Source organism: Mizuhopecten yessoensis, unplaced genomic scaffold (assembly GCF_002113885.1).
Source record: "Mizuhopecten yessoensis strain PY_sf001 unplaced genomic scaffold, ASM211388v2 scaffold8123, whole genome shotgun sequence".
In the NCBI taxonomy this organism is placed as follows: Eukaryota; Metazoa; Mollusca; class Bivalvia; order Pectinida; family Pectinidae; genus Mizuhopecten; species Mizuhopecten yessoensis.
Genome location: NW_018407390.1, coordinates 2,276,897 through 2,302,602, shown reverse-complemented (window position 1 = coordinate 2,302,602; position 25,706 = coordinate 2,276,897). Strand labels below are relative to the sequence as shown.

The 25,706-nt window shown below is 34.4% G+C and overlaps 1 protein-coding gene across 4 annotated transcripts; it reads left to right on the top strand.

Annotated features, from left to right (window-relative positions):
- Positions 1-1,431: 1,431 nt before the first annotated feature.
- On the top strand, positions 1,432-25,637 carry LOC110454962. 4 transcript variants are annotated; one of them, XM_021504800.1, is made up of 4 exons: positions 1,432-1,811; positions 2,561-2,581; positions 17,336-17,502; positions 17,776-25,637. In XM_021504800.1, the coding sequence occupies exons 1-4, from the start codon at positions 1,742-1,744 to the stop codon at positions 21,028-21,030; spliced, it is 3,513 nt and encodes a 1,170-aa protein (XP_021360475.1). In that variant the 5' UTR covers positions 1,432-1,741; the 3' UTR covers positions 21,031-25,637. The 4 variants fall into 4 exon arrangements, with proteins under 4 accessions (XP_021360475.1, XP_021360476.1, XP_021360477.1 ...); XM_021504801.1 differs by lacking the exon at positions 2,561-2,581; XM_021504802.1 differs by lacking the exons at positions 1,432-1,811; positions 2,561-2,581 and adding an exon at positions 5,706-5,891.
- The last annotated feature ends 69 nt before the right edge of the window (positions 25,638-25,706 follow it).

The following is a 25,706-nucleotide window of genomic DNA, read 5'->3' as shown; positions in this document are numbered from 1 at the left end:
AGGGTCTTTTGAATGAATTTTAATCATAAATACTGATATTTTGCCTGTAGCTTTATTTTAGATCACTTTTAAAGTTACAAGTGTGGGATTTAAACCAGGTGAGCGATGCAGGCCCATTGTGCCTCTTGTTCTTTCCCAAGTCTGTATTTTACTGTTATAGCATATATATATATGGAAAACATAAAAAAAGGAATAATGTTTTTTCCATATATTTCATTGATATCATCACTCTTAAAACATGAAATTTGAAAATGAAGGAAGAATGTTGTATTCACTTACTCTCAACGAATAATATTTTCTCTATCTCAGATTTGAGTAAGTTCACTTTGTCTTAATAATTCGCTAAAATAAGCAAACAAGAAAAAGACATATTTCTCTGTAAATATATTTTTATACCATAACGAATGCGATGCAGGGGATGTTCTTCCTATGAATGACTTTCACCAACAAAATTGATTTCCTTGTCAATGCTTTCTTGGTTGTGTTTTTATTGACGATATGCATGTAAACGGTTGAGGGTTCTTTATCTGTGATACACAGGAAATTATGATTTGTTGAATAAACACCATCCGTATATCAAACGTTTGCTATTTGTTTACCACGTAGATCGTATATAACATCCAGTACTCGAAATACAGACTCTTCTACACAAGCTGCTTACCTCAACCTAAACTTACAAAATAATCATCATGGAAGGCTTACTATTGAGCTGTAAGATAATCAGGAATATTTCAATTATTCTTTTATAAACGTTTCCTTTCTCTATAATAACATCCCTGCTTCTCCAATATACGGTGTTTATATGTTGCAATTAATTCGCCGGTGTACTCCAAATATCTCGATTTCCATTGTAGATGTCGAATATTGACGAGACAAATGCGCAATAAAAGGGTTACGAGAGAAACAGGTTAAAGATTTCTGATCATTATGATTTAATTGAGAAATATTGTATTAGTGCGTTATGGCGATTAACGTTTTAAAATATGCTCATGTGTGTGCCTTATGATTTCAGTCTCACAACCACAGTTTTTTTAAAACTTTTTGCCATAACGCGGTTACCTGGTCTTTTTTCTGAAGGATTTCCATATAAAATTGTTTATATTTATAAGACTTTACTGTATTCAGTGTTCAACTGTTTGTTTCCTTTGTGCTTAGCCAAATATATATTCTAAACAATGATCAACCATATGTATGAATTTTATATACTCGACTCATTTATTGAAGTGGTTGAATATATTATTGCAATATATATTTTAAAACGTTCTTTAATTTTCATTTCCATCTATTGCTTACTGGATATTTTACATAACAATATAAACTTTAGACTTACTAGTGGGTATAAAGACATTCCCATATGATTGTATCGACTTGTTGTACAGCTGTCATTTTTCACTGAGTGAAAGGGAGAGAATTCCAAATGTGCTAGCATAACATTGACCTACAATGCGTGTGTACACCATTATGCACTAACACTGGTTAAACAAGCGTTAACAAGGTCATGTAAACTGTTTAGAATTTCAGCTGTGGGACAATGCAGGTATATATAATTTCCATTTAACCGCAGCGGTATGTTTAAATCCACACAGGATTGGCTGGGACAGACTCGTAGAACAAGAGAACATGTAAACCGGAAACCTAGCCACTAGAGACAGTGTCTGGTGCTATGTGAGGCCCCGTCGTCTGGATGATAGACAGGCGATGATATTCCATCTGATAAAATAGACGACCGAGTATATATGTCATGTCGTCAATATCACGGAGCATGTTTCACTCTCAGGAGCTGAGACAACACGTGTATATCCCCCATCCAGGTGAGTAAATAGTGTAATTTATGGTTTATCTATGTAGAAAAGCACTTGATGCCAAGTACTTATATACACTAAGCTTCTTTGATGTTGTTATTACGTGTATCAATATATATTTAATATGTATGTATATATTTGCTAGATTTAATATAAAATTAGGAAAAGTATTTAAGTGTTATATATATATATATATTTGATCATGCCAGCAAGTAATTTGGTGAGGAGCGACCATTTTTAGAAACTTTATTAACAGACCTATACAATAAGACATGTTATAAAACAAGACATGTACACCTTTACGCCTACAGACACATTTTTCATAACAAAGGTACATACAAATACTAATTTTCCCACACACCATCAAACAATGGAACCTCCTACCGGTAGCAGCAACGCAATGCACTACACTAAAGGACTTCAGGGCCCATATCCCATATACGTACTATCCTTGAAATCCTCAAATGTGCATCATTAATACATCTACAGTTTTTACTCTCTTTTATCTTAACAACTATAAACAAATAGTAAAATTCACTGTTCATATTTTCATTGAATACAGTCCAATAATACATCAATGACATAATCATCAAAATTGACACAGGTCCCTTCCTCACCAAACCTCCAAACTCATACTGTCCGCACCACTCATCCATCCTCTGATATATTAGTTAATATATTCATATTGTGATTTTATTTGATATTCATGTTTACCAGTTAAATTATCCTTCTATACTACTTTTTTTTTAATAAATCAGGTTTTATCCAACAGGAAACCGGTTAGTATGGTTTACCACATTACAACAAACTGCATATTGTAAATAGGAGTGTGTGAACTATCGCTATACTGTAGCATGCATATATCCTGCCATATATATAAAATACTGCTTTTGTCGTACAATGTAAGCAATGTACATGTACCTCATGATAAGTGTACTGAAACAATTACATGCATGACAGGTACAGTTCAGTATATGCAGTTGTGCATGCCTTACGCAGGAATTTGTCATCGGTATATCGGTACTGTGATGTATACAAATGCATCGCTAGCTCAGTAAAATGCCGTACTGACATTTACAGGCAGTTACATGGTAGGTTAGTCACCATTCTATTCACGTTATTACACGATTATGTATCTAGTTATACTGTTAAGTTTTGTTCTATACTGGGAACATCATTTATTGATCGGTATTTCAGTTATCAAACTTGATATATCAAATATTCCTTATGCTACATATCACATTGTACGTTATTTAACGATAGACTATACATATAATCTAGATAATTCATTGTAAATGGGGTTTATGCCGGGAACTGCCATGAAAAGATCGATGATGTATAAAATGTATAAACATGGTAAACATAATTTAATGCAATATATGGTACATTGTATCATTTAAAGGGAAAATGGTACACAGCACATACACATAATTGGTGACATGAAAAGAAAAGTAAATTTGTTTATGGATAGGATTGTATTCATGATAGATCTATATTAAACTAGAGCTATACAAACCAGTAAGTATGTGGTTAATTTACACGAAGTTTATTTTAGAAAATGAATACATAGAAAAATATATTGTTAGAAACTTCTACAGAAGAATGTATTGCGATGTGCTATTGTTCCATACTCTATAATTAGAGTCTAAGCTACGTTATCAATTTAAACATTAATCAAATAAAGCACATTATGTCACGTTATCAGGGATAATACATGTTTGATAACCAAACGAACACAAATCAAATCAATATCTGTTAATGAAACAACAATTTGATATGGACGGAATCATGTAATAAAAGAATCATTAATATTTAAGGAAGAGTGTAAGGGGAACTGGTGTATTTCCCTGACAGAGCTCTCAGCCAAAATATCGATAATCCCCCCATAGCACTTGTACTGCAGAAAGTTAGGAACGTCACCGTAGATTACTGTAGGCTGGCTGCTTTTAGTGGGAGTTACTATTGTGTTGTTATATTTAACATCTAAATACTTCCCAAGGATTAACAACTTTGCATTGGTTCCTTATTCATCTCTGCTGTTATTTTGCTACTAACAGCTTGTTCAGAGGACTTGCTTTAATTAAATTTCACTGCAGATTTTGACAGGAGGAGGCTTCCTCGTCCAACTCCTTGTTATTGTGGATGCAATGTACATAATCTCAAAACAGTTGATTCTTAAAACGTTAAAACGCCGGTTTATTGGCATTCAACAAACATCTTGTATCAATTATTTAACTTTATTACATGTAGAATGAACAAGAGCTGCTGGAGAACAGCATAGCTCGCCTATTCGTGATATATTTTAAGTTAGTTGATATCAATAGAAAATACAGGTATCGTAACATGTTGTAGGTTGCTTAACCGAATATCAAATTACAATATATTCTTACGATAAAAGTTAATATATAGTACAATTTTGTAAAATCAAATCTTTGAAAGGTACACGGAATACTACAATGTTCTACAACAGGAAGACCCTTTTGGCCCCTAGAATATAAATATTGGTTCAATACATTGTTCATACCATTTATCAAAGTACCAGGATTGTAACATTCAGCATTCATTGAGTGTGGTGATCCAACACTTCACAAAAATAATGCTCAGGACCCTTTGTTTAATCAAGTCCATTTAAGATGTTTTTAACACCTAAAATCTGAAAATATGTTTCAGCACAATTCTTAGACTCCGTATAAATACAACTTATCCTGGTCAATACATGGTAGAGTTACATAGTGGTGGAAGGGTTAATAGTTTTATATACATGCAGTTATACTATTAAAGTAACACTGACAAAAATGTGATAATTTGAAACGGAGAGGTGGGTGTGCCAAAAATAGTTATATATATGTGAGGATAAATAGTGTGAATTGCATGACTAATGTATATGTTTATCGTCGCACTTTAAATCTCATTAGAAAACATGCTATTTCTGTATGATATGAAGTTCGATGTGAGTGATTTTGGTCATTAATATACATTGTTGTTTCGTTGTTTTTCTGACTTTGAATACAAGTTGCAGTTTTGCTGACACTTCCATACTTAAATTGTGTTGCCATAGCTTGCACATTTGCTTGGCGTACCATAACCTTACAAGTGTTAAGAATGCAGAAATCGTTATATGTACAGAGGTTATAACGAAGAGATATGTCCATCTCAATAAAAAAATAATTGTCCTGAATATTTGCTCCTACATATTTCATTATTTTCGAATGACTGGAATATCAAAGAGGGAATTATCTTTCCTTGTACACCATAGTGACAAATATTAATGAAACATGTCTATAAGGAAAACATAAAAACAATACTAAAATAATATAAAAAAATATTCGTAAAATATATAAAAAAAAGAACGGCATTTCAGGCATTTCACAGCATAAACACACAATGTCTTAAATGGTAATCCGTTCTATTTTTATTAATCGATAGGTAAGGATTACGAATGATACTCCATAAAGGTTTCCATGAACGAGAAGGAGTCGTGCGTTTTTCTTTGTCAATACATTCATTTATCTTACTACTGTAAAGATACACTATGTGTGTAGACAAAGGAAATAGAAAATTATACTTTATCAGTACATAATGTACATCGACTTAAAATATATTTAAAACAATAAGGGTACTATAAGGAGGTACTATGACTGACTGATAAATGTTTTATTTGTCAGCTCTGCTATTGACCATCCTGGAATAATTTAGGTCGAGAAAACTGTTACTTCGGACGTGATAATGTAGATGCGCTTTCAGTAAAATGTTTGTTTTTAACGTTTTCTTGATACAAACTTATTATCCGTATATATCATCAACATTTTATGTAAAACTATATATTCATAGGGATGGGTAGGTAAGAAGGTGTGATCACTTGCCAACGTTTTAAATTTTATTGCGTAGGGGTAAGGTGACGGTTAGTAGACAATGTCCTACGCTGAACATTAAAAGGGCGGAGGTGTGAGTTTCTTAAAAGGTAACATGTATACGTGTATAGGTATGCAGCACCTTGACAGGCACAGGTAGTATATTTGTGGATTTATCAATGATACACCATCAGTGTGATGGACTAGCCAGGCATGGATCCTGTAATGACATACACAGGTATAGTGTTCATTTATCTCAATGTATTTACTAGCTTAATGTCAAACAAATTAGGTATCTATGTTGTTTCCTTTATTTCCATATTCATATTTTGAATGTCGAAGAGTTCATATACCACATACATACATTTTGTATCACTTTAAGCTTAAACATTCATTTGATTGTACATGCCAATTACACGGACGAAATATTGTAAGGCATACGCTTATAGAGTATACAATAAGATAGGAATATATGATGAAAGTATTATAGTATATAGCACCAGCTAAAGTGCTGTCGGTACAATTGATATATCATTATCATCCTATTAATCTACCATCATGTCAAAATCTTTACGGATGTATTTACTGAATGAGTCAAATCGGAAAGAAGTAGGAATTAAACGGATTTTGATATTTACTCCTACATTTATGACACATCGAACATGTTATTGAATGTGATAAATAAGAACGTCTTGAATATACGTAAAATATAAATATATAAGTATTTTCGATAATCACCATAACCTGGATACTTCATACAGACTATCACAGGTAATAGCCTCATTTGTCAAATACACTAACTATACTAGAGACGTATTTGACAGACGAGTTTAGTGCCTGAGGTTACATAATGTCAAAGACATGCAACGATAAATGAAAGAGTTAAATTTGTTTACGAACTGAACTATCGATCGGGATCACCCTATGCACTTCTCTATGTAACCTTATAAATGTTTATCCGCAACCATATATTTCCTTACCCACTTTGAGTTATGCTATTGGGATTGTATGTTGAGTCTAGGCCTGCGGCGATAATTATGTTCTGCTCCATTTGATCTAATTTGTTAACCATGTAGGATTTGAAGACGTTTGTTTACAATTATTACATAGGTTGAAAAATCAATTTAACATCTGTGTCCGTAGGGATCACGTTTCCTCATACCTGAAGGTCACCTTATACCTGTTTCCCTGTCATCACAGTGTTTACATAGCCGGTTGTTATCTGGTATATGACTTGCAGCAGCATACGATCAATATGTTTTCAAATTTTATATCCGTTTATGACCGAAATGTACATAGTTTGTGACTCACAGATGTGCTACGTTAGTAGAGAGAGCATGCATGCCTGAAAACCACATATATGCATGTTAACCACGGCTATTTGTGTTACTGAGAATTTGCATTTCGATCGAGATTATTTTACCTACTACGCGATTTCGATTGTTTGGCCTGAATTTACATATGTCTATGGATGATATATACATTCATGTGAGTTAAAGGTTCATACATTGGACGAGAGACTAACGCATTCAACATTAATGTACTGACAAACATATTACCTAAAAGGTGAGGATCGTCATACAATTCATTCCCGATGGCAATAGTGTCTATAGAACTATCTGATGTCTATATTACGTCAAAATAAGGTGTCAGTATTATTACTGGTATTTTTAAGTTTGTTTTTTCTATTGTTCGTATACGTTCATTACTGTTTTTAAAGATAAATGAATTTCATAAGCATGTTTATCAAATTCAAATATAAAACAATGAAGAATATAATTTGTACGTTGGCTACACAATATTTGTCAAAGATGTCACATCAACATTATGTCCCTGATTTTTCAATTTTTGCCTCCTCTAAACAAAGTTGTTCATGTGTAACAAATTATATCAAAAAAAATTAACGCTTCCAATTATATTACAATGTATGAGTCCAAACCATAGAACAGAAATTTGAAACAAGCCATGTTTCAAATAATGACGTGAATATATTAGGACCAGGCTTTTGCTTCACCTCATGAAAATGAATGAATTTATAAGACAAAGAATCACAATTTAATTCAAATATGGTGACATATTTTCCCCAAATTTAAGATAATTAAATCATATTTTAATAATATATCATGTTTTAGGGTAAAACCTTGATTAAGCAACAAAAAGCGTTAATGTTTTATAATTGTTTATTGCGTTTTCATCCTTAAATTTGTAAAATCTGCAGAAAATGGTAAAAAATATAATGATCTTTGCAAATTAATAAATCATGATTATTTTTTAAGTTTCCTTTTCGATTCAATATGATATTGGTTTGGCAAAAAAACTTTTCTCGTTCCAAAATTTAAATCTACATTTAAAACGTTTCATATATGCAACCTGACATACCCTCTTCAAATAAAAGACACCTAATGGGAGTCATATGATTTGAAACGATAGAAACAGCCTCCAATGTCCTTAACGCCGACTTGTCAATCACTATCTTGCCAACGCCTGTCTTGACTGTTTGTCAGTATTTGTCACAGAAAATTGCCCGATGTTAGACACTGATTTTTCCCTGTCCATTGCATGTTTTACATTCTAATCCACAATTTAAAAAAAAATCGAATGGTAATACTTACGTGAATAATATGTTTTACTTAAAAAGGGAGGCCATTTTTGAGAGGGCATAAAGAAAATCTTTAATGGGTCCTGGTTTTAGGCAAAGTGTTTGTAAGAATAAATAAGTGGTACTGTAATCAAATCTCTAAACCTCGTCTAAGAGATCAAATAACTGCAACTTTGGTAGCTGAATGAAGATACTTGTATACTCAAATATTGATGTACAGCCGCTTTGTTCCAACGCATATGGTTGTATATGTTGTATATTTTACTTATAACTCATAAAGGTTCGGAGTACTAATCATTCAAAATGTAATACTTTTGATTTCTTGTGAATAGGCTTGGTAGAGTTTTAAAATTTACGAAATCATAATGTTTTTGTACAAGTAACATAAAGTTGAAAACAATTAACAGTCTATAATAGATTGCAAGTATCACCAATAGCTTTTCTGACAAGTTGAAATCCTAGTTTAAGACTTAGTTTCAGAAAATACGTAAATATCCAGTTATCGTTATATATATAACAATACATGCACTTTTGCCGGTGTAATTGTTATGGTAAATTATCTTCGAAACGTACATTACTGTTATAGGATATGATAATTGTCACTTTAAAGCACTCATTATCCTAAATGAAACTTCTAACGTCAGAATACAAGTAACATTCGTGAATCTGTATTGCTAAAAGGATACTTAAACCTCAGTCGTTTGAACAACACAATGCGTGGGAAAACAGCAAAACACTGATACCTAATGTATGTGAGTATTAAAACATGTAGACATTCGTTAGCTGGTAAATAAGATCTTCATTTAACCACGTCGACATTTCCTATCCACTACTTATACTTTACAACAGACAAACAATATATCTAGGTAGAGATACCGTCGACCTCACGTCCTAGTTTAGTTTGAAAGAATAAATAGACACACCTTAGCTAAGTCTCGTGTGGACATGTATCAAGGGAAATATGCATGATACTAACAAGGAACTATAAACACTTGCCAACATTCTGATTGCTGAAGTATGTAAATTGTTTGTCAATAAAAGTGTCAAATACATTTACTTAAAATTAATTTGCAGAGAGTCGAAGATCGTATCTTACTCTGTATGATCTTAAAATGCATCATGGTTGAAATTCGTTTGTGTATAAATGTATAGAGAAACGTGCCCACCCTTGGTTTTAATATGGTATAAAATGCAAGTTATAGTACAACATTCGTTCATTTTTGTTTGTGCGCAATGAATGCCACATATTGTATTACGAGCAGACACTTTATCACTGAATACACACTATCAATTGAAACATGTGATGAATGTAATGAGTATTCTCATATCTAAACATGTAAAATAGGTGCCCTAGTTTCTTATGTTAAAGTGGCCAGTTTACCGTCCATCAATATATAGGAAAAATCTATTAATTTGTTTTTCCTTTACTATTAAAATAAATTAATGTATTAATAATACTTGTTTGTATTAATGTTCTAAATGGTTTTGCTTTCATCTTTTTAACATTAATTTGAATGGATTTTTAAGACATGGATCCTTATTTCGTTATGTATGTATCCTAGTGTAGTCACTCACAAATACCATCAAAATGCTTCAAATTCTATCAATTTAAACAGAACGGCCAGAGTTTAAAGAAGCTAATCCCACATTATCGTTTTCATTACAATACAACAGATTAATGAAATATAAATAAATAACATCAACTACGTACGGTGTATATATTACTTCGCCTACGTACGATATCAAAATCATACTGTAAAACGCGATTTAATAAGCTGTACATATGTTTCTCACTTCAATTCTAACAATTTACACGTTCACTCTACCATGCGATGAAAAATCATGTTTATTGTGGGAAAAGTTATCTATTCAGTGCTTTTAAAAATGTAAAGTACAATAAAATCACGGTAAATAGTTGTTAAAACAGATAAAGCCGTACAACAGTTAGAAATAGGAGTGACTGATATTATATTTCCAATTTTAAACGTATTTTATTTTTTGACGAACTGCTGGATGATAACATGAAAATGATATATCACTTCTTTTATGAATTAAAACGTTTCCACACTCAGTGTGAAAAACTACTTTAATAATTTCATATAGTATCAACTCAGTGTATATGTTTTGAAACTCTATCAAATGAGTCAAGTACAATAATATTATGATTCAAAATATAATAATGTCACGCATATCATAGCTTTTTTATCGTTATTTAAATTGCTTTTTATATGACTTAGCCCTCTTTTGAAACTGACAGTAATTCACATTAATCTGTCCGTCCTAATACCGCTTTACACACAATGAATATTTACAGTCGTGGAGAAACTGTCAAAGCTATGTTAGCTTAAGTTAATATATTCAAACACTAACATTTCAAGTTGTACTTAAACTTCATCAAGATTCGGAGTACTAATCTTAATTGGTAACACTTAAATCGTCATACTTGTGAGTTCATTTGAATAGATTTTATAGGAATTTAAATTTACGAAATTATAATGGGTACCATAAAGATAGAAAGCGTATTTACCAGCTAGTAAGAGGGGTTTTATGTACACCGTTACTTTAGCCAACCGAAATAATAAATCGTTGTGGGTGTAACTGTGAGTGGCCCGGGGGAGAATGGTTTGTGTGTGGTGACTACCTGTGGTCTTGGTTTATGCACACCTGTGTAGTATATCACATAGAGATGAAGGATGCAGCTTACGACAGTAGCTCCAGGTCATCAAGTCAGTTTCTATCAGACTGTATACCTGACTATGTACACGATCTGGTTGGACACGAATCCAGATCAACAAAAGGCTATGCACGGACTGGAAAAGAACCACATTCTCTGATCGACAGTGTTGAAGGACATTGGATGTTATACAGGAATTGATATGTGTTAGGTAACATAAGATCAGTTTTATGTGCACACAAAATCATCGCTGTACATGTCAATGCCAGTAGCATTGGTCACTCGTACGCTTAATGACAATTTCTGTAAGGAAAACAATTTTATAAAGTGATGTTGGTTATACTAGCTGTGGAATGTTAAGCGTTCTACATGTACCACTTCGGAGATTGGACCTAATGGTTAAAACGAAACTCTTATTTCATCAATGGCGTGGAACAAACTCGTATTAATAGCGTAGCCTTTAGTTATTCTGGATTTTTTTTTATATCAAAATCATACTGTAAAACGTATATCAAAGATTTACAGGCGTGACTTGAATAAAGTGGAATAGTTGAAAGGCATTTAAACACACGAATACACTAAGCATGTATAGTGTCGCATAGACAGATGTAGAGCGTGACGTCTTTGTGAATCAGGATACTTTACTATACAACCTGGAAGATTCGTTACATCACGGGATTACAAAACAGTTTATAAATTTGCTGTAATACGAATCTCGGACAAAACAAACTGAGTGCCTACGAGAGATTTGATGTGCTATCGAGACACCCAATGGTAGTTTTGGTGGATTGACAAAGTTACGCTGTGATTATTGATTGTGAGCTGGGGATTATCTGCTGTATGTGTATACACAACAGTGAATATTTCAATTCGAGAAACCGAAGAAATACGCCCAAGGGATCAAACAGTTGTTGTACATCTGTATGTGGATGTTATTGGTTTACCGATGGAAACAGTATATGTGCCTTGTATAGTACACCGTTGTAGAAGTAGTCTATAAAACGGATCAAGGACAAACCCACAAGCCATGCATACCACACGTTTTTATTGACACAACCAGTCGTTCAGGTTATATGATGATGTGTATTCATAAAAGAAAAAACGTGTTTGTAGTACAAGCCGAGTAACAAACAAAAGAAGTAAATTACGCGTGACGCAATATTAGGTTACACAAGTATTTCTCCGAGTGAAATGAAACAATGTCGTTATAGTCCTGAGTGGAAAAGATACCAGTACTTACTGTTGTGCTATTTGTTTACTTACATAAAGGAAACATGATTTTCCTGACACCATGGATATAAATACTGTTGAGACAGACACATCCAACACGACAAGTTGTGATTACCTCGAGAATACACTAAACGAGGGCCCGGTGAACGTGCCGTTTCAATGTGAAACTACTGTGGAAGCGTCTAGTAATGTCACCGAGATCGCAAGTTTTGACGAACAGGATCATCAACGAAAGGAGATAACAGAAGATGACGAGGAACATATCGTGATGTTGGCAGAAGAGAACAGAGACTCATGTGCAACTGAGGTATTCAAAGCCGATCTAACACAAAATCTTGACTTTACACAAGAATCAGATGATGGCATTTCTGCAATCGTATCAGACGGAAATGAATACCTCAAAGAAGAAACATGGCAACTTCCAGCTGCTCCAGATCTTTCAGAATTTTGTGGAAATAAAACTTTCAACGGAGATTTAGATAGTACTCAGGAAAGAAAAAGTGATATACACGATGTTTGTTGTAGTGATGGTAATTTAAAGGGCGAACCGTATGACATGGTCTTCGAAAAAGAGGATAATGAGGAAGGAATTGAAACCGTTGAGGTCATGACAATTTCAGAGTTTATAGGTTGTACGGATATCGGTGATAATGTAAAATACCTGTTAGACCCTAAAGTCAAAGACTATTCGGCAGAAAATGGAGCATATTGGCGAGACTGTGTTGTTGCATTTCCAAAGGCAAAGGCCTGCAGTGGTGAAGACATGCCTGTTACTGGCGCTACTGGCATCCAGACAATAACACGCAAAGATTCCGAGACGGACAATGTAGTAGTTATAATTAGACCTCGCAGTGATTCGCCTTCAGATTCAAAATATAGACATATGACCAAGCGTGGTATATCCACCTACAAAAATACATCAGAACCAGTTTCAAGAAAAACGTCACCGTGTATCTCTTTCGAAGACAACGACAGATCGGAACCGTCCTTATCGTTTCCAACTAGAGCAAATTCTGACCCTGAAAGTAGCTTAAAAAATGGTCTACCTCAAGGCAATTATTTATTTACTCAATCAAGCTCATTAGCAACGGAATTAGGTGAAAATCGTTCTCCGATGACAAATAAGTCTGCTCCAAAGGAAATAAGGAAAGCTCCAGAAGCAGGTGTTAGGCGCAAGAGATGGGTACGACAAAATTCGAATGACACAAGCACAGAAGTAGCAAAGGAAATAACAGATAAGTCCAACAGTTTTAATGACATTATTAATTCAACTGATCCAAGAGAAGGAATTAATATCGACGAGTTGGACCCCGACTGGGACGCTGAGGACAAACTTATCTGGGAATTGCTTAGGTCGATGAAATCAGTCACAAAACGTTCCGATGACCTTTCAGAAATTGGAGCAGGTGTCATCGATAAAGACAATATCTCCGGAGATATGGACAACGCAAAGAAGAATAACGACCAAGATAGGTCAGACACTAGTGACAATGATCACACCAGCTTAACAAACTCTGAACCGTATACTAGTTTAGACAGCTTCGGTGAGAAGGAAAGGGAAAAGCTAATTTCGGAAAAATTGCACAAGCGACAAGCAGGGGGTATGACGTGTATAACATTCTTATCCCCAGGTTACCAAAGACCGATCACTAAGTTTACTCCTATACAATGTAAGGAACCATTAAAACTGGACGCTAAGGGATTTTTTCAAAAGGGATTCGAATCTTCCCGAAAGGATCTATCAGTACATTCTAAGGAAACAGAACAGGCCAATCAGCGAACTCTAATGTCTCCGAAACTTCACTCACCAAGGTTCTTTAGTCACCGGTAGTATATTTTTGTGTTAATTTGAAAATGGACTTATCCAGGGTAAAAGATATTCAAAAACTAAAATATTCTTTACAAGGTAAGCACAAACAGGCAAATTTTGTAGTTTATATTATTTTATAGAACTAAATAAATAACCATATGTAACTATATATCTATCCGGATGTCGGTACAAATTATCATGCAGCTTAGCAATAAACGGACATTTAACGAAAACTTCTATTCACGTTTTCATTATATTGAGGTTCTACAACGAGTGACCATCATTTTTCATGTTCATCTAAATCGAATTACTTCATTTAAAAGAGAGAACAATGTTTAGTGGATTTTCTTTTCTTTCAAATTTTACAACTAACACACAAGAGTTAGATAACCATGAAAGAGAACGGTCACGAGTTATGGAGCGTATGTCTAGCACACTTTGTTTAGGAAGGAGTATGAGATGATGGGTCTGCTTTTTGATGGCTAACATGTAAAAACAATCAAAGCAGTATATTTACAACTACATGTAATTCCAAATTCATTTCATAATACTTCATTTGGCACTGCATCGGGGAAGAATGTTTGTAATGGAGGGTCATAAAGGCAAACGGCGCAAAAACTTCAAACCGACACAGTCCATAGGTCAGGAATTTAATCATATTGGTAGAACATGTTAATCAACCGGCTGGTTAACACTTGTGTCTTACCAACACCGCCTGTTTAATAGATGACCAGATAATTGTGATAGAATTAATGCTTGTAAACCCTGCGATAGACGACATGGTGAATTACCTAATTATTTTCACAATATCGAATGTATAAAGTTCCATAGGTATTTGACGCAAAACGATTTACGGTGTACATACAAAACTGACAGTTGACCTTACTATAAGTACAACATATCAATCAGACCATAACTATACATGTGAAATAGTTTGATATGTGTAAGCATGGTCCTCGTTTTAAATCATTGTAATGATTTCAATATGGGTCGAAGTAAAGACTGCAAGACAACGTCCGAATTTTGCCGATACTGACAGACTTTTGACTTATGTAGAAAACGTCACTAAGTTTTGAAATACGCTTTCATAACGACATAATTATTAGATAAATGATAAAACCCACAATCTTGAGGGTTCACTTAAACCCGTGATAAGTGTAAGAAAGCAAACTGAGATTAGTCATATTCCTCTATATATTATCTATCCAGAAATACAAGTATAGCAAAGATGTCATGAGTATTCTTTCATATATATTGCATACTTTTCAATCCGATAGTAAAAAAATACAAAACAGAACAAATAAGATTATAACACCATTCCTTAAAGTCAACGTCGTAATACACTTCGTACCCGCGTCATTTAAAGTCTTGCAGTTAAATTTACAACCTTCCAAGATGCCATTAAATAAGGATTTTATTATTGAATCCCTTTCATTGATTGAGCTCGGGAAGTAAACCACTTTACTCCCTATGGGTAATAAATCAATGGTCGACCTGGAGGATAGTTTGGTTGTGCCAGAGCCTTGTGCTAGAACCTTGTTGTGTATTGTATTGATCCGTCCGATCTCCGCATAATATATTTTTGAAGCAGACAAGATGGCCGCTTATTCCAGTGGTTATTTTCAGATGCTTTGCTGCATTTTCTTCATAACATGACGTTGTCAGTGGGTTAACTCTTCTACGCATGGATAGTGTGTATAAACTGTTGAACCATATTTCAAGAAAGATGTAGAATGTTGTGTTTACTGTCCGAGCGTGGATCCCCTTGCAGGACGACATACCTTGATACCTAGTAACTGGTATCGGCCTCCAGGGTCAGGAGAGGCCAGACATTCATAAGCTACAACCAATTGAAAAGTGCCATAATGGAGCGTTATTACATTTGTATCAGACCTTTCACGTAGGGCAGGGATCACTGAAAGTTATCATGGTGTTTGCAAGGAAAACCAACCCCGAGGACGCCATCAACATCTATCGTGTTCACATTCCGCACATACAACCTGCACAGCTTCACTTATCACAAGGTACTTCATCTCTACTCGCTTGGTATTACAGACAGTATCAACACATATTTGATATCTTTGATGCCTACCACGTCTTTATAGCGATAAGGCTAGCGTTTGCCTTGTCATATATATAGTCTCTTAAATGTATGCATTATTAATAAGGACATTTTATTAATTATTATTTGTTCTTCCATATCAAATTTAAATCAATATTATCATAATTACTATGCTTGTCACATAAAAAATTACATGATACAAATAAATGTTTAAATCTTGATCGTTTTAATACGTTAGTATAAAGGAGGCAATCCGGGCTCGATATCATCTAAAAATAGCAACATGATGTCATCGGAATAGATATAAGTAAACTTAAGGATGACTGGTGATGTAACTGGTTACACATCGATTAAAACATGCATTTCTCTCCTGTTCAGTGCGTCCCTAAGTAACAACGCTTTTATAAGATATGTTGAACTTCAGCCAACATATGACGTCAGTAATAAATTCGGGGGAAATATCTTCTACTGACGCCATTCAAACACAATGCTTCTCTACAGTACAATTGGACACAACGAATGAATAATGTTACCATGCTACTTGTTCATTTACATACCACAAGTACACATTCATTAATGCCCAATGTTTTTATCGGTTATTGGAATAAATAATTTTTAACCAAAATAATTAAATATTTTTATGTATATACGTATCTGTACAATGAAACGAAATGTTGTACATTTTTTTTTAAAAATTCAACCATTAATTTTGTCTATTTTTCTACTGGTGTGCCGTAAATGTGTGTCCGCACCAAAATCACGATTGACCAAACCTAAACAATATTTATTGCCGTGTTTATCGGGACTGTGTTTATGGGGAAACCCTGTCTTCTATGCTGCTGTATATAATATGGTGTTTATATGATATGTAAATATCAAAATATTTATGACAGGGAATAAAGCAACGTACTTCAATCACACTATAGAGAACCATTGAGTGGATATTTCTTTCAAAAATGAAAAGATCAAACTGCATATAGAATCCCTCGAATAGGACGTCCCATGTTATGAAATAGCCTTCACTACATAGTGACAATGAAGCGTGACTGTGAGGGACGAACACGTTTGAAAAAACAGAACATTTTGAGATCTGAATTAATCATAATTGAATAATATCATTTTAATCCGGTTCTAAAAGAAATCACATATATAAAACCTAAACAAACACATAGACTTATTTTCAGGACGAGTTAACTGGCACTTTCTGATATCGTTTTCTTTTTTTCAGGTTTTATCTTGGACTTCCAAATATTTTCGATGCTGCATTTCCTTTAATTGATGTCAATATTTTAATTATACAATTTCAGATGTCACAACACAAAGTCAATTCGCAATGTCTTCCACTCAGCTCATTTTGCCCAAACTGAGCCTCATAAGTAAATCATCCTCATTCTGTGACTCGGTTAACAACAAACATGGATATAGGAGCAGTACATCGGATGAAGCAGAAACACCGGAGTCCGATGATGATTTGGTATGTTCCGTAATTATGAAAACATCATAATCATAGAATTTGTCGCGTCATGGCAAACCAAATTAATAAGAGGGCCCTCATTTCGCTAGACAACATTCTGGGATTTGTTTTATTGCTTAAATTTTTTACACAATTTCGACAACACTTTCAAAATAATAACTCTTTTAAATTATCTATTTTGTTTTGATGAAAGCATTTCCGCAATTTTCAGTTTTGATGTATTTCACTTTCGTTTAATAAAGCAATTATATAAATCCTCAAATTTATTTGTAGATGCTCGACGAAAAGATGGATTCAGGGAGTTCTTTAAGCCTGTCAGACTCCCTGAATAATGCCCTCGAAATGCTGAACAGTTCTAGGCTTGAAGACGCTGAGAAACACCTTCTAAAACTGTATCAACAGATGCAAGAGAAACCAGAAGACAACACAAAAATCTTGGTACAGGTCTTGAATGGACTTGCTGATGTCTGCATTCGGCGAGGTAGAATGTGCAGGTCCAACCCGATGGAATGGCAATGGCTGTGCATGCATGCAATATCCCTGCTTCAGTACAACTGTGAGGTTTGCGATTCCGAACTCGAGGAAAATCTTGACAATCAGGACACGGAATGGTACACTGAACAAAAACTAGCAGCAGAAATAAAATGTCGTCCATTAGAAGACAGCTTCAACAGAGCACTATACAACTGTCTCAAGCACGAGGGGAGAAAATTCATGGACCCCTTCAGGTCGTTTTCGTTCCCGAACACTCCAAGTACACCATCTCTTGGCATGTTTCCACTCTCATCAGGGAATTGTTTTAATCTATATCCTAGCATGCACGATAGACTGACAGGAAAAACCGACAATCAAGCAAGCGTGGATGATATCAATGTTGGTCTGGATTGGCTTACAAAGTTTCTGGAATACTGTCATGACAGAATTCAATCCAAAAACTTGGGGGATATTTTCAACAGACTATTCAAACGTAAAGCTTCCTCGTCACTTAAAGAAAATAATGATGACACTGCAAGCATTATGTCTGAAAGTTCGTGCAGTTCCCTGGATTGGGACCACGGTGATTTACAGGGAATCGCTGAAATTGATCCAAATTCTAAAGACTCGCCAGTGCCAGTGGTAGATAATGCATTTGGATTTGAACTAGCATCGAGTGACGTTGAGGAAGACGGTTGGGATTTTTTTCTCAATGACAGGAAACACTGCAAGTTTCAGAGCGTCGTTCAAGTGTCTGGAAATGGTAAAGGGAGAAAAGAGAGTATTCAGAATCAGAATCTGCTGGACGTGCGTGCTTCTGACAATAAGTACAAGGACAAGGAAATCATATCTCCTCTCCATGAACACAGCATAAAGCTAACATTAGCCAAATCCTACACAAGGTTGGCAGACAAGCTTATGTCAGAGGAGGAGTACAGGAAGGTTGAGGTCTTGCTGGAGCAGGTTATTGGAATATTAGACGAGATCATGGATGGAACAGCCGGTATGTTACGTTTTAGTGCGAAAGTTATGAAAAACTTAGGAACTGTAAAATCAAAACAAGGAAAGTCCTCCGCTGGTTTAGCCCTCCTAAATCAGGCGCTAGAAACCTATCGCGATCTGCAAGATGAAGAATCCAATTTTGAAATAGCAACCGCTCTTCTGGAACTTGGAAACGGCTATGTGGTGGGTAAAAACAATGACGATGGTGTTTTCGATGATGCAATATCTGCCATTCGGGAGTTCTTCGAGAAAGATTTTTCCGACAGTGAAAGCACAAATTCTAGTCCAAATAAGTCCGAGCCTTCGTCTCCACAAAAGACAGCAGAAGAGGAAAAGAACATTGAAGAGGCTGCCCATTGCTATAAGGAAGCTCTTTCCCTACTTCATGGTCGGCATAGTGAAGAAAAAGATAGGATTGTCGTAGCTAAAGCTACCATGAGGTTGGGAGATTGCTATTTCATGCAGAAAGACTATGGCAGGGCACTCGAATGCTTTGAAAAGTCACTAATCTTGTTTCGTGATACCACAACACACGGCAGAGAATTTGTTTTGGAAAATGCCCATGTGATGTGTATGCTTGGTGTTTCAAGCTTCATGCTGCATATCTACCCCAGGGCGGCTACAGTTTTTGAACTGGCCCTCCATTTAGTCAGGTACGCATCTGGTCTGAACAGCTCTTACATGCACGGGCTGATCATATCATTTATGGGCATCACATTTTACAAGATGAAAAATTACCATAGGTGTGTATCCATGTGTTATCAAGCATTTGAACTGTTCTGCAATATGCATGGCAGCAAACTGCCTCATCTACCAAAGCAAAAGTTTTGGATGGTTTGTCAAGTACTGTACGTCATGGGCAACTCCTACAACATCATCTGCCTTCACCAGAAAGCCATCAAATACCTTACGGTGGCACGGACAGTGATGATGGCTTCAAAATCGAGGGACCGTAGGCAATTCATGAGAGTTCTGCAAATTCTTGGAGATTGTCATTTTGCACAGTATGACTACAAGACGGCACTAACCTTCTACAACGAAGCTTTAGAATATGGAGAATGTGAGAGTCAGATTTCCTTTGATGAAGTGTTCGACCCAAACACGATGTCGGACGATATGACTATGCATAACGAGCTTATCAGTAAGTCTGCCGAGGCACACATCAGCATGCAGCAATACCAAAATGCTGTTCACTACTTGGAGCAAGCCCACGATATGCAGGAGGTTATGGGAGAGGATATCAAAGGGGATCTCATCAGCACTCTCTACCAGCTTGGTCACATTCATTCTATGGCTGGAGATGTGGACAAAGCCATAGAATCGTTTGCAGAGAGCTTAGAGGTGTACAGAGAAATACACAAGGGTGAGCTTGGGCCAGATATGTCAGTGACCCTAGGTAACCTTGCTACTATGTGTTATGTAAAAGCGTGTGTATGCGAGGACAATGAGGGTGAGCTAGAAATGATACTTGCTGCAGAACAACATTTTCAAGATGCACTAAAACTTGATCAGAACCCAAGTGTTAGTGTGAAGTACGGAAATTTCTTGTACAGCCAAGGGAATTATGACGATGCTGTTATGTACTTGGAAGATGCTCTCAAGATTGAGGACATTGATATCGCATCTGACCTTGTATACGGCGGCCTTGACAAGGTAACACTACCAGATTGTCTGCAGGATGAGGTTGACACACAAGAAGAAGTTGTCTTACCTCCCTCGGCTCTTGCAAGGTACATTCTGATTCTCTCACACAAATATCTCAACCAAATGGATCTGGCAGAAAAGCATCTCTTCCATCTCTTATATGAAGCTTTGGAAACTGACATTCCCATATTGTACTCAGTTCTGGGATATTCCATGATGGAAATGGGCCTGTTCGAGGAAGCTATTTGGAGTTTCGGTTTGGCAATATCTCTTGAGAATGAATACTCCCTAGCCATAGACAACTACTGTACATGTTTATTGATCTGGACAATGCGCACACTACAGCGGGCAATTGAGAACATTTGTCTGTACCACGGATTGACTTGCTATGTGTATCTATACTGGTGATGCGGCCTCAGTATTGATCTACACAGATATACAAAGCCTTATTACAATGTAGCTTATGCTCATCCTAACACAAAATCTAAATTATTGTCATTCTCAGATAAAATATTGCCAGCTTAGTATCTTTTTACCACATTAGTACCGAATGTTTCTATGAGTTCCGAGTTGTGAAAGCAATAACCATTATTCTGGCGCCACCATTCAAAGGTAATATGGGTTATCAAACAGCAAAAAACTGAAATGGCAATTTCATTGCACAAAATCCTTATTAAAATAAAATATAATGTCTTTACCAATTCCTTAAGCATTTGTATTATTGCGATAACCTTTTATCCTACGAAGATATTATTTTAGATTTCTTTTGTTTTAAAATTTTGCAGGAAGATATTTGTGTTCAAATAGATAACTACTAAAAGCAATAATGAATGTGTTACTTACACCTCTAATATTCTACTTTAGACAATTACATAACACAATCATAATACCATCTCTACACCTTATTCACTGAAACAGCAATTTGAATTCCACAAGCAACACACAGGTATTAATGTGTATTGATCCAAACATTTGAGCAATTGCAGTCACAAACTTTCTTGTTAAAACATTCTGTCTGTAGTTATCAACAGTGTATTCAACAAATATCCTTTGATTTGAAAGAAAAGATATCCCATTTTTACTTTTGCTTCATAATCAGCTTATTCATCATATCCAGGCAAAAAGGTCCTCTCTCAAACATATCAATTCCCAACTTCACACATCCACTTCTAGGAAACCATCAGCACTTGAGGCGAAACTAGATATATACACTGTGATGCCACATCTATTTGCATGGTCAAGTGCAGCTTAGGTAAAGAGCAACAAACGTTTAAGTGCGTACATGTGTATGGTAAAATCAAAACCATAAAAACTATTTATCAAAGTATACTAGCATATCAAATTATGAAAGCTTTTGCGGTAAATCATTTCCATGATTTTCTTTCAAATGGCGATTAATTCCTTTTACATCAGTTGGGTAAATCCGAACAATCACATGCACAAAAGGGATCATCTTCACGAGGTTCGTAGTAAGTATACTGTAATCTGTAGTGTTTTGTGTTTAACTACATTCTATCTCATAATCCAAAAATAACATGAACAAAACAGTTCTGCATGTACATACATGTATATATAAAATGTTTTTTTTTAGTACATTTAGTATTATCTCACCAATTGGAGATACAAGATTCCAGAAAAACTCATTAACAAGAAGGAAGGCTAAAGCCAAAAGAATACAGAAGTGAATAAGTCATTAGCTGATAGTGAATTTGGTATGCATAACTTGGTTGATTTAGCTTTGGTATAGTGTGCATAATAATATTCAAATACCAGATTGTTTATTATCAGTACTTTCGCATTCTATCAGTAGGTTTTGCCACACTTACTGCTAAGAAATATATAGATGCATTATTACATTAGGTACTTGATAAAGTCATTTAAATACATACCAATATTCTTATCTGTCCATTAAATATTCCTATCTCTGGATCTATCTAACGGAGATTACAACACATATTAACTGTTCCAACATCACTCATCTTAAATTGTGCCAATTCTACTAAACTATCCACCTGTGAAGAATGTCTGATTAAAAGATGTTCTATTTTGTGTATAAGTAGGTTTGAATGTGTGTCCCAACACATGGTTTAGTTGTGTAGAACTAGGACATTTTTACCTAGATAAATTAAAAGTGAATTGTATTTTCCTCCTTAAATGTATTAACTTTATATATCCACTGCAGCAACAGGTTGCATTAAAACAGCAGAGTTTGTGACAATGACAACATCAAACATATCACACAGTTTACAAGAAAGTCATGTGACTTTTATCATTTAAGGGGTTATCAACAGTATATCAATGTACATTATATGTCGCCATTCAAAAAGTGGTATTAAACATGATGATCATTATTGCCTACAAGATTTATTGATAGATCAATGAGCACTCACAACTGTGTGTATAATTCATCATTTTGTATAAATACTGCTCTACACTTATGAAATGCCAGTATTATTTTGTTGATATTGTTTTTTAAAATTGATATTTTTTACATTATCACATAATTACCATGTATTTAGTAAATACACCCATGTCATATATTTTGCGTATTAATACCATTAATATATAACTGATTGTAAATCTCATCTGTAGTGGAAACTCGTGTGGGGTCCTCTATTAGTTATTAGATTCATGTCCATCAATTTTGTAAATATACTGCCGGTAGATTATTAGATTATGTAAATTATCATACTCGTTTTCCAATTCCTCAAAATCAAATTAAGAAAATACTTCAATTGATATTCAACATAGTTTTTCAGCTAGATGTGAAAGTTTGTCCATCATCATGAAAAAAGATATTAAAACTCTTGATGCACGTCCTGAAGTTAAACTAGTTTACGGTAGAACATTGGAATATTGTCACTATTTGTCCACCTACATGTTATCACTATAGAGTTTCAGTTACAGCATCATATAAAGGGGGATGTCAGATTGAAGAACAAATCCCATATACATGTCTGTGGGCCTCGTGCTGTAAGTTAGATAATTCTGTCACTTTTACTCAGGTTATACTTGTTTCGTTTTTGCACATGACTAAATAAAACTGTATGATATTGTAGTATTTTATCTCCACACTCTGCCATAGTTTCCTTCTCAGCATGTACATATTATGTGATATTTCTAAAGTTATAATCTATTTTTTTTTTTATATATGATTAATGATGATGGGGCATCTGAATATTTGAATATTTGGATAACTTTTTACTGTGTTGGAAATAATATTGTTTGATCATAACAAATCAATTTGGGAGTAACTTGACTGATGTTTCAATTATTTTTTTTTATTCCAATATCCCTGGCTTTTAACACATATTTGATTGTTGTTTGCTAATTGAACAATACAAAATGCTGGACAAGCTTAGCTGTCAAATATCAAAAACTGTCAACAAGCCTTGTACATTTCGTAGCACAAATTATCCTAAATGAAGAGGATGATTTGACTTCATTGTTCCAAAAAATATATTTAAAGTCAAGCTTAGTTAATCTAGTCTAATAAATATCCCAATCCTCCAGAGAAAGAACACAAACTGGATAATACCATAACTGATTAAGCAGTGGCCTAGACTAAGGAAGCTCAATTTTGGGGGGTTATTTTATGAGAAAAACATCACGGACTACCTAACAAGTTCATCAAATGTTCTTATTTAATAAACTGAAAAGATTTTTTTACAAATTGTTAAGCTTACCTGATCTGATGAATTGGGGTCCCTGACTGACTTCATGAGATGAATTGTGTAAAGAATGCAGCTGTACATTCCTCGCTATCTGTGATTTGATTATCCATGTGATATTGATGTATATAATATTAAAGTGATATGCTTTTAAAACATGTATAATTCATTAAGTAAGATAATTGCCATTTCACATTTCTACACATACAATGTGTTGCTTTCTACTGTTGAAAATTTACATTTCCTTTTGGCATTTTTTGTACAGTCATTTGATAAACCTACAAACTAACAATGTTGTTATAATCCAATAAAAGCAAGAACCATTACACGTGAACATTTTCCAATTTTCCAACCTGAAACTGTTCAGGTCTCTCCGTCAAACTGTTTGAGTATTCGGTAGCCAATCAAATCATGACGTCCAATTCAAATTATGACAGAAATTCTTGAATGGTGTCTTAATTGACATTCACCACCTGGCGGAACTGGTAACCATAGAAAAACAATCTTGTTCTTGCAAAAATGACTGTTCCACCATTTGGTTAAACAGTTTGTTAAAAATGTATTTTGAACCGAATGAAACCACAAAGAGCGATAAAACGATATTGTCTTTGATGTCTTGAATGTAAATATAAGGATTGAAAAGTACATTTTTAACATTTACGATAGTATGACATAGCTCCATTCAAGCATATAAGATGCGCTACAGTGTATTATCATGGAATATGTTTAAGCAGAACTGTGTTGCATAACATCATAAATGTTAAAAAAGGTGCATTTTGAAACCTTAAAAATAGGCATCACACAAATTGTTTTTTTCTATTTAACACTAATTGCTTTATTCTATTTAACTTACACGTATTTGTTAATCAGTAACAAATATATTTTAGAAGAGTTAATTTTATGCCAAAAATTATTCACAATAATGATTTTGAATTCCCATTATTTCTCGCTTTATTTTATTTTTTTTATAGCAAAGAGCATTCAAAACACTGCATGTGAGGGTAAATATAAGAAACACTGAATAAAAAAATAGCATAACAGTGAAAAATATTCAAATTTATTACCATTCGTTTTTAAAAAATAATTAATAATCAGAGTTCAAATTTTCAATCTAAATATATACATGAATACAAAACACAGTAAAAAGTTTGAAAGGTGTCAGAATTGTAAATAACTCTATTTCCTACATAAGTTTTGTAAAAGAAATTAAGCATGCAATGTGTGTGGTTCAGAGAATTAAATGCCAATAAGAGTACAGTGTGGTATATGCTGATGAAACAATACTTTAAGATGAAACAATTGTTTGTAAGAGGAGTCACTGAAATAAAGAGTAATCCTATAAAATGTGAGTGTGGCATTGTTTTTATAGGTACTACATAATTACATGATGATATACAATTATTTAGGACTTCC